Source organism: Durio zibethinus, chromosome 12, assembly GCF_047325235.1.
Source record: "Durio zibethinus cultivar Kanyao isolate XHJ-2024 chromosome 12, ASM4732523v1, whole genome shotgun sequence".
NCBI lineage: Eukaryota > Viridiplantae > Streptophyta > Magnoliopsida > Malvales > Malvaceae > Durio > Durio zibethinus.
The window spans coordinates 1662518-1674027 of record NC_143173.1 but is presented as its reverse complement, the minus strand read 5'-3'; the positions used below and the strand labels follow the sequence as shown (position 1 = coordinate 1674027).

General features: G+C 34.7%; 1 protein-coding gene across 1 annotated transcript; it reads right to left on the bottom strand.

The window, feature by feature from the left end:
- Window positions 1-5687: 5687 nt before the first annotated feature.
- Window positions 5688-11494, bottom strand: LOC111291560 (receptor-like protein EIX2). Its single transcript, XM_089768949.1, has 2 exons — window positions 11104-11494; window positions 5688-8370 (listed from the first exon to the last, which is right to left on the bottom strand). The coding sequence occupies exons 1-2, from the start codon at window positions 11463-11465 to the stop codon at window positions 5688-5690; spliced, it is 3045 nt and encodes a 1014-aa protein (XP_089625075.1). The 5' UTR covers window positions 11466-11494.
- Window positions 11495-11510: the final 16 nt, after the last annotated feature.

Here is an 11510-nt window from a genome sequence, read left to right as displayed (position 1 = left end):
AGGCCTCCAAATCCACCCTTAGTGAAAGAACTAGCCGATATCTTAATATTTCAATAAAAGTTTTAAAACTTTTATATTTTAACTCATTATAAGAGTTTGCATCAATAAGTTGATTTTAAATATAATCATGCTTCTATAGTCTCTTTTTAAGACTTTTATGTCAATTCATTTTATATGAATCTATTTCATCATGGACAAATTTTTTTTTTTATTACCATGAACAAAACCATTTCCATCAACCAAATGGATTAAAGAGCATTCCTTTTGCTATTATAAAAGTTTTCAAAATTAAAAGATTTTTGAATCACTCATGCTTCCAAAGTAAATATACTTTGAAATTTTCACTATATAAAACCATAGATGATAAATCATTTCTACAATCTATGAATTAGACCATATACATAACAAAAAATTACCACAATGTGATCAAGATTGTGGCATCAATTTTGGCTTATAGCTTTTCTAAGCCAACCATAATAATCTACCTCATACCTACAAATCATTTAGATTTGGCTATTAAAATTATCTCATTTATAATGATAGCTTTTAATGAAAACCAACTATCTCAAATGTTATCATGAGTTTTCAATGCATATAGTAATGGTCCAATGGCCAATTCCAAGTTCATGATTATCGAAACCTCTAAACTTGATTTTAAACTTTTATGAGAACTTTATTTCTCCACCATTGTGCAACTTATATATCTCTGTTATTTATCACTTTTAATTGGTTATAATATTTTTTCGATATATAATGAATTCAAACTTTACTCATAAGACCAATATACCTATGTAAAATAAGAGTTCATAATATATTTAACTCCAATTTTAATTACTTTCACAATCATTTTGTGATTAATACGTTCATATCGAGATCACCACTCTCAACAATAGTAGGAATTTCGATAGAACTTGGAGGTGAGCCAATATTTAAAGATGCTGAATTCTTGGACTCCTCCACAGAACTTCCTTTGGGATTGGAGTTACCACTGCGATGTCTGTAATGCCTGGAACACGATGACGTTCCAGATACAGAGTCATTATCCTTCTCAACAGAAAATGCTTGAACAGGAGTGGTATTTTGATTACCGATTAAGACAAGTTGTTCCACAGCATGAACCACACCCTCTCTAACAAACATTTTGGAGAAGGTTCCAGGAAGCTTCTCCATGAGGATCTCAGCAATTTGGAGGGAAAGAACCAGGACATATGGATCTTTCCATGCTATAACACCAGCCAAGAAACTTGATATGTTTGTCCCACTCAACCGCTTCTGAAGCATCTTTGCACTGCTGAAGTACATCAGTTTTCCAATAACTGAAAGAAATTTGTAGCGAACAGTGCTATTGACACTAAAACTATAGATATGTATGAGAACAGGAAAGAGATCCATTCCAAACTGCTGAAGAAGTTTGGGTTGATCATTCAACAATTTTCACTTGGGCTGAAACCTCAGTAGCGTTTCCATTGGTGTCTTCTTGCTTGCCAGAGCTACTAGCAGAAGACTTCTTCACAATAGATCCTTTCAAAAATATATTTAAGCTGGCAGGGAGGGAGATGGTTCCTTGTGGCAATGGAGGAAGAAGCTCATTTGCTAGATTGTCAATCTAAAAGATCTTCTCTGCTGGTCTACTTAAAACTGGCGGAACAGATGAGTTGGAGGAAACGCCAGAACTGGCGGAACAGATGAGTTGGAGGAAACGCCAGAACCTAATAGTATATCTTTAAGTATGCCACAGATCGCAAGCAAAAGTAAAGTTTTTTTTTTTAGAGGAGACCCCCTTGCACATGCTGAAAAAAGTCAGCCTGAGTAACAAGTCCATGATTGCACAACTCATCTAATTTATCAGGGGAAGATGCAAAGGTTTCAGCAATGCGAGTCAAAAACATGAGTGTTTCTTTTGTAGAGAATCAATCCGTGAAGCCACATTAACTTAGAAATCTCTCCAGTAGCCACACTAGCAAGCAAATTCATTCCAGCATCATTCCTAACTGGTACGCATGCATTTGCTTCAGAGTACTTGACACAACTTTCAATTAAAGCATTAATGGAGCTGAAAGAAGCCTCCAGCAGTTTCCCTGATTTAAGTTCATTTCCAAAGATGGGGAAGCCATTTTTGTAACTTCAGTTGTTTTCCTGGCATCTTCTCCAGTTTTACAATTTTTATTTTATTTTATATGGAACAGCTGTGTGTGAACCATCTCCCTCATCAGACCCAATCAGCATATCTTTCAAGTTATTGTTCTGCCAAGATTCAGTATTCACATCAGCGATAATATTTGTCCAGCAAGTATCACTTTTCTCCTTCATGTTACAATCTAATTGTTCAGACTTCTCTGAAAGCATAGGAGAAGAAGCTCTGCTCAGACAGAATGATCTTCAAGAGATCATCCACTGGCACTTTGTGCCGGACTTCTACCTTGATTTGGGATGTTAACAATGAACTTATGACTATTACCCTCAGCCATAAGAGCATCCATGGCCTTTTCACATGTTAAACCAGACTGATATTTTATGCAAAAGCAGACTTGCTTGCAGTCTCTCCTTGAGCAAGCTTAACCGAACCAGTTTTAGAAACAGAAAGTTAAGGTACTGAACTCTTCATGGCAACCTCAGATGACCCAGAGTACTTGCTTTCACTGTGAGAAACTTCAGTAAAACAAGGTCTTGCAGACCAGGTAACAGCCTGATTTGAACCAGACTTAGCATCCATCTCAGCATCAACTCATTTTTTTTTTATATATATCAACTAAACTCGCTTTCTTCTGTATTTTTATATTCTTGTGACTACGCAAATGATTCACAGACTTACCAATGTTACACATCTGTAGAGCTGTAAGATTTATAGGTAGCTTATCAAGTGCTCTTAGTAAGGTTAAAAGAAAATCGTCAACTGATCTGTCATCCTTGGCCTCATAGGTTGTTCTGTTTCCATTACCGTGGCTAATGCCTTACAAGGAGACGCTCCACCATAAGGTTCATGACCTTCACTACCTTCTAAACTCTCCACGTGCTCACATTTCTTTTGGGCAGTGACAGTTTCCCACTTAGGTTTTTGTTTCTCATTATGACTGGCATGACTACGTGCATCAGTCTCAACATCCTTTTCATCTTTCACTGCATCAACATTTTCCAAAACCATATCTTTAGCAGAAGCATGCTTCAGCACCTTTGACTCATTTAGCCTTTTCTAATATTAATCTCCAAATCATGCCAATTTCTTTTCTTTATATCTTCCTTAGGCAAAATTAAATTTTTTTATATAATTGCCTTTAAATTGTTAGAGAAAAATACATAAGAGAAAAAAAATAATAGAAAAGAATTTTGGCTTTGAGACATAAAGAACATTTTCTTAAAGACAATTATACCTTTAGGATACAACAAAGCCTTAAACTCTCTAATCAAAAATAGTAAAAATGATCATAATGAAAGATTTATTTATAATGAATGAACAAACATAAATTTATATTCAGATGGTTATGACCTTCTGTATAATCATTACCTTTATGAATAATAATTCATTTATATTCAAATAGTTGTGACAATTTATCATATGATATTTATTTCTGTTCAAACATAATTATTTAAAATATGAATAAAATTAATACAAAAATTAATTTTATTCATCAATAATTAAAATTTTCTATTCAATGTGAAATGTATTATATTCTAAACTACCAACGTTATTCCTTTCATCTATGTCTGGTTATCTCCATATGTTTAGAGTTTCCAGAAACTGAACCCTTTATTTTCTACGATAAACAATTCTTATGAATTTGATTAATATGTAAATGTTACATATTATAATGATTTATCATTCAAAAACAAAAGAATAAATAAATAAATAACAAAAATAGTCAAGAATGATTCGGTTCTTTTTATTTGTTCAATGTGAAATCATGGATTTGTATGCAAAATTATTATTGACCAATATTTTCCAGGCCTGAAAATTTTGCAACAATCATGTTCCATTTGGACGGCCTCTCGGATGTCAAAATGAATAGTTTCAATGTGATTCGACGAAAATCTTTTTTATTATTCATTCAAATGAAGCATTATTTTATGATGGTTTAATTGGTACAGGTCAACTATTTTCAACATTTGGTCTTGTAAAATTATAGTAGGGCATTCAGTTACCCCTAAAGGTTTCCAAATTTCAAGTTTCAACCTATCAATTACCAGATAAGCAAGCAAATTAATCAGTGAATCTTCTATTTCTATAGTTTCTGGTTTCAGAAAAGCTCGTCAAAAAATGATTAATATAACAGGGCTTTAAAGTTTAAACTTCACCCCCCCCCAAAAAAAAAAAAAAACTTGGTCAAAAGTTTTAAGTGAGAGTTCTTAAATATTCAATTTTAATGAAATGCTACTTGCTTTATCTACTGTGTAGAGTTTAGGGTTGTGTGTAATTTGAACTTTTATTCTAAAATCTTGTTATTGTTCATAATTTTTGGATAAAAATAATGATCGGTGAAAATTTATCCATTAATTTGTAAATAATATATATAATTCTTATAACTTTTATAACAAATTCAAATACAAATTTATTCTTTTAATTTTATTTTTCAAAACAATTAAAAATAATAAAAATGATTTAAAATATGCTAAAAAAAAAGAAAAGAAAATGCATAAGCAAAAGGATAAAAATGAAAATAGCCAAATAGGGATAGCACATAAAGACCTCCACTTAAAGACGGCAAAGGCTCGAGTAAAGACTAGTTTATATTCGTTTTAACTTTGATCATATTATTATTTTTTATACTCGATGCCAACTTGATATATATATATATATATATATAATCTGTATTAGGTTTACCTTGACCAAGAATCAATTCAATAATATAACATTAATAATTATAATTTTTAATATAAATTATATCTCAATTATTAACATAAATTATTAATATAACAAATAAAAATAAAATTAAATAATATATATTCTTATATATATACCTTGAGACGAGGCAGAATAAAGTATCTTAAACTTGGTTTCGACTCGATTTTGATCTTCAAAAAAAAAAATCATCTTACTTCGATCCGATTCTGATTTTAAAAATTGTCCCTATTATATTGATGGATTGAAACCAATCAAATATGTGTTATTTTGACATCTCAACCTCCAATGACTTCATTTTTTACAAAATTTATTTTATTAAAAAAAGAAAAAATAATAAAATAAAACAAAGGAAAGGAAAGGAAAGGGCTGAAAAAAAAAAGAAAAAAAAACTAAATGAGATGCCACATGAACACTTCCACTGCCAATTTAGTTCTCCAAACATAGATAAAAAAAAAAATAGATAATTAAAAACAAAAAAAAGCCAAAACTTAAAAAAACAACCCAAAAAAAAAAAAAAAACCAAATTAATAGGGTGCCTAATGAATACATCCATTTAAGGATGACAACTTGTCATGACATGTTTTTATTCACCCTGACTTTGATTTATCTTTTTAATAATTCAATCCAATTAAAAGGATTTATAAAAAAATTGTACCTTCAACCCAATTTAAATAAAACTTGAATTCACATCTATGAGTCAAATACATTAACACACATAATTTTATTTCATTTCAATAAATTATAACATAGAATACCACATCCAAACCCGAATACATGGATTAAGTAAAGAGCATACAAATAAAATTATTATATTACCAAACACACCAAAATGAGCTACCATTTCAAATAATTACATACCAATAGTAGCCCAAAACACGTATAGCTTGTCACCAATTTGCTCCAATTTTTGATAATAAGCAAACCTCCAAGACCTGATGAAAAACAAGGGAGCCACTACTCCCCAAAACCCCATCACAAATCCAAGCACTATGCTTACATAAAGCCAATTCAACTTAGACCTTTTCTTTCCTCCACTGCTACCTCCATTTGTGACATCAGGTGTTTCACCATTTCTGCTACAAGTTTTAGTGACAGGAGGTCCGCAAAGATGATTGCCAACGTAAGAAAACTTGTCAAAGCTTTGGAGCTGGGTGCTTAATGGGATTTGTCCTGTCAAGTTGTTGTAGGACAAGTTGAAGTGATTTAAGAAATTCAAATTGGAGAAACTTGAAGGGATTTCACCATGGAATCGGTTCATGGACAAGTCAAGAGATTCCAAAACCTCCATACTGCCAATGTTCTCTGGTATTTTTCCTGTTAGAAAATTCCCCGACAAATTTAATGACCGCAGCCCCATAAGACTACCAAGTTCTTTGGGGATCTCTCCTGTGAGACTGTTAACTGAAAGGTCTATGATGGTAACAAGTCCTAGTGTGTTACTGTATGCATCTTCTCTTCCTTTCATCACCAATAATGCAGCCAAAGGAATCAAGTTAATACGGTCGAGTTCCCAGGCGAAGTTACCCACATATTGGTAGAGGGTTTTTGTGGCCATGGCACTTAGGTTACTAAAACATTTTGGAATAACTCCTGAAATGTTGTTATAAACAAGATCCAAAACTTGAAGAGAATTAATAGCACAAATTTGATCAGGAATATAGGCTTGAAAGTTATTTGAACGAAGGTTTAGAACCACAAGGTTTAAAAGCTTGTCTCCAATCCATGCTGAAATACTTCCCGTCAATTGATTTTCACTAAGATCAAGAATAATCACCTCAACTAAATGCTGCAATGTGGATGGTACTTCTCCAAACAGGTTATCGTTTCGAAGGTTTAATGACCTAATGCTACGCATAGATCCCAAAGATCTAGGAATTTTCCCAGTTAGATTGTAGTTTCCTAAATTTAAGACTTGCAACATTTGCCAATTTTCCCAACAATTTGGAATTTCACCTGACAGAAGATTTGATTCAATGTCAAGAATGGTCAAAGCTTCCAGTTTAGTTGAGGAATTACAAAGAAAATTGGAAAGTGATCCTGAAAATAGGTTCTTAGACAAAAATAAAAACCTCAAATATGAGATTGGCAGTGGCAATGGACCTATGAATAGGTTGGAACTCAAGTCAACCGTCCTCTTCATCGGTAAATATGAAATCTCTCCAATTAGTTGGTTATGGGAAAGGTTTAGATATTCCAACTGAGTCGAAATGTTCCAAAACCAAGTGGGAATGACGATTGAAATTTCAGCATGGGAGATATCCAAACGAGACAAGTTTTTTTGGAATTGTAGCCACTGAGGAAATTGCGGACCAAGATGCCAGTTACGCAATTCAATACTTTCACAGTGGAAAGGAGGAATCCAACTTGGATTTGGTTTAAACGTTAACATGTTGTTAGATGCCCTAAAAAATCTCAACCTCGTGAGATTAGAAAAGTGCATTTCTGATATATGTCCTTCCAACATATTGTTGCAAACGTCTAAATGTTCCAAATTCCCAAGTTGTCCTAAACTTTGAGGAAGAGTTGCATTCAATCGATTGTTTAAAACATCAAGAAATTTCAATGATGACAACTTCCCTATTGAGAATGGAATGGGACCAGAAATGAAGTTTCCAGAAAGGGAAAGGTATGCCAAATTTTTAAATTGGCCGAGTTTATCAGGTAAATGGCCAGAAAGTTTGTTAAATCCCATGTTTAATGACTCTAATCGATCCAAACTACATCTAGACAAACTTTCTATGATTTCTGATACCTCATGAACAATTCCATTATTTGACAAATCCAACTCCCTCAGATTGCAAAGACTTTCCAAATATTTTGGTACTATAATTTCAAGCAAGTTACCTGAAAGATCAAGATGAGTAAGAGAGCTCAAGTTTCCAATGGCACTTGAAAAATTACCTTGCAGACCGACGCTACGAAGACCAAGAAATTGAAGCTGGTTTAAATTAGACAGCCAGTTGAGTGTCGATGATGAAGAGAATGAATTCCAACTAAGATCAAGAAATTTGAGAGAAGACATGTTTTGAAAACCATTGGGAATCACACCTTCAACTCCATTAAGGGTAAGATCAATGGACACAAGACTACGAAGACTGAATATCCATGTAGGCACCAAAGACAACTTGTTGGCAGACAGATCGAGAACAGCAAGAGATGTGTAATTAACACTGATTGGAGATGGATCATTATATAGATAGCATCCTGACAAGTGTAACTCTGCCAATAAAGGAAGTTTATTTGTTATCTGCAGCCAATCAGTTGCTTTACCAAGATCTGCATGACTCAAATCAAGATACTGCAGAGACGACAGACCAGAAACCCATTGAAGAGTTTTATCTTCAAATAGGGAATTGTGTCCAAGATCAAGATAATGCAGTTTTGAGAGATTTCCAAGATTATGGGGAATTGCTCCTTGGAAATTTGCCCAAGAGAGGTTAAGATATATCAAACTCTTCATGGAACCAATGAATTCGGGAATTGCCAAGCCTCCAAAGTCGTTGTTGCTTAATTCTAGGAAACTGAGATGTTTCTGTTGGGATTTGCCTTGAATCTCAGAATCCCACATCAAAAGTTAAGTGAGTTTGAGTTTGTCTTGTATCCCACATCGGGAGTTTAGTAAAGGTATAAAGGGTTTCACCCTTTATAAATAAAATGTTTTGGTTTTAGTTTAGTAACTCCAGAGAGTTAGACACCAAAAGAATAGCTAAGTGAGTAGGCTATTAAAAGGGTGTAATTGGGTTTTGGGTTAAGTTTTGAGTAAAGAGTTTTAGGAGACTTTTCTCATTCTAAAAGTCTCACAATTGTAAAGATTTATTTGATAGTGGATTAGGTTTGGAGTAGGTCATTTTGAGTTGGGCCGAACCAAATATATTTGTGTGTTCTTATTCTTGATTTGAGCTTGTTATTTTGTGTGTGTGGTTGCTGCGCGTGGGATGCCAGTTTGAAGCTTGGAAGGGTCAATGAAAATTGAGGCTACAGCCCATCGCAAGTCCTTTTTCTTTTCAACTAAAGGACAGACCAGACAGAGCTTAGCCCCTCTCTTTTACTTTTATTGATTCTATCTCCGATCCCGATCCTTAACTTAGTACAGTCCAGCCAGCCTGATAGTAAGTCATTCGGAAAGATAGGGAAGCGTGTTGTAAGACAATCAATCAATTCCTCACCTCAAGTGCGGTGCGTTTCAATATGCATCCAAACCTAAGGCCTATGTCCTATAGTTAGTATGTTTCGATCTAGAGTTATCATTCTTCGCTCAATGGTTTCGAAAGGAAAGCAAGTTCTGAAGCCAACGAGTTACATAAAAGGAACGACTGACTAAGAGTAAGAGAGGGAAGATCATTTGTGTGTTCTTATTCTTGATTTGAGCTTGTTATTTTGTGTGTGTGGTTGCTGCGCGTGGGTATTATGGTATTTCCCAACAAGTGGTATTAGAACGAGGTTCGAGGTTCGTGGGTCCAAGAGATCGTGAAGCAGTGTTTGAAGATGTCTGAAGAAGGTATGTCTGGTATGTCTATGCCTAAGTTTGAGATTCCGTTATTTGATGGAAAGAGTAATTTTATGTTATGGCAAAGTACGATTCAAGATCTGTTAGTACAACAAGGGTTGGATCAAGCATTAGAGAGTAGTAAGCCTTAGGGAATGTCTGATGCTAATTGGAATAGGATTCAGAAGAAGGCTGTTAGTACTATTAGATTGGCGTTAGCTTTAGAAGTAAAGTACAGTGTGTTGACTGAGAGTACTCCAAAGAGTTTGTGGGATAAGCTTGAAGGTATTTATGCTTCGAAGTCGTTGACTAATAGATTATGTTTGAAGATGGATCTGTATTCTCTGAAGATAGAAGAAGGTATGAGTCTTCATAATCACTTGAATGAGTTTAATAAATTGGTTTCTCAATTGCTAGCGATTTCTGTTGATGAGTTAAAAGATGAAGAGAAGGCTTTAATTTTGCTGTCATCTTTACCCAAGTCTTATAGGCCTTTAGTTCAGACTGTGTTGGTAAGCAGGTCTACTTTGAAGTTGGATAATGTGACTGCCCTGTTGCGTGAGAATGAAAGGTTTATGGGGGCTTAGAACTCATCACCTGAGGGGAGTACACTGGCTGTAGAGGGTTTTGATCAAGGGAGGACTCAAAAGAGGATTGATGGATCGAGATGGAGATCTAAGTCAAGAGACAGAGATTACAGTGATGTAGAATGTTATTATTGTGGTGAGAAGGGACATATCCAAGTACGCTGCAGGAAGTTGAGAAGGGATATGGCTGCTTTCAAAAGGGCGAATGATGAGAAGAAATCAGATGAAGAAAAGAGTGATACTGCTGCTGTCGTGTCTGATGATGATGATGTTGTTTTGACAACTTGTGTGGATGAGACTCAGACTTTGAAAAGTGATTTGGGTTTTAGATTCAGCTGCTACAGTTCATGTTTGCAATGATAGGAGCTGCTTTGTGGAGTTGAATGAGAATGAAAAGTATGGGGATATTGTGGTTGCTAACGAAAAAAAAGTGTAGATTCAAGGCATTGGGAGTGTTCGCCTTAGATCTCACAATGGTGTTATTAGGACACTTCGTCATGTAAGGTATGTACCAAATTGTCACTACAATTTGATTGCTTTGGGTGAGTTAGCTTCTCGGGGGTACACATTTTATGGTAGTAATGATTGGTTGAAAGTGTATAAGAATGATAGTGTGATTCTACAAGTGAATAAGGTCAATCACTTGTACATGTTTGATGGAGGCTTAGTTGCTGGAATACTTGTGATGAAAGAAAAGAAGAAAGGTAAGCATGTTAGCTTTGCAGATACTGTTGAAGTGTTTGGAGATTCAAGTCAAGGGAGGATTTGTTGGGATTTGCCTTGAATCTCAGAATCCCATATCAAAAGTTAAGTGAGTTTGAGTTTGTCTTGTATCCCACATCGGAAGTTTAGTAAAAGTATAAAGGGTTTCACCCTTTATAAATAAGATGTTTTGGTTTTAGTTTAGTAACCCCAGAGAGTTAGACACCAAGAGAATAGCTAAGTGAGTAGGCTATTAAAAGGGTGTAATTGGGTTTTGGGTTAAGTTTTGAGTAAGGAGTTTTATGAGACTTTTCTCATTCTAAAAGTCTCACAATTGTAAAGATTTATTTGATAGTGGATTAGGTTTGGAGTAGGCCATTTTGAGTTGGGCCGAACCAAATATATTTGTGTGTTCTTATTCTTGATTTGAGCTTGTTATTTTGTATGTGTGGTTGCTGCGCGTGGGTATTGTGGTATTTCCTAACAGTTTCAACTCGATCAAAGAAGGATTTATTTTGCCTCCTAGTTTTGACCGAATGTAAACATCCCATTCAACATCCCATTCAGCATGCGGTGCATGCACATCAGGTCTACTTGAAAGAAGCCCCAAATGCAGCTCTTTGACATGGCCAGTCAAGTTATTGCAGAAAACACCAAGCCATTCACAGTAATCCTCACCTTCAACCCAAGAAGATAGCCGGTTTGATTGATCAATAAGGTCTTGCTTGAACTTCAAAAGGGCTTGTCTCTCACTTTCAATGCAAAGCACATTGCAATTCCCATCGCAAAAGCTAATAATGGTGACTGCGATGACAAGAAGAAATCCAAATGAGGAAATTGTAACCGCTCTCATGGTTGCATACCGATCATTGCTACCAACACCTAATATATAAAGTTA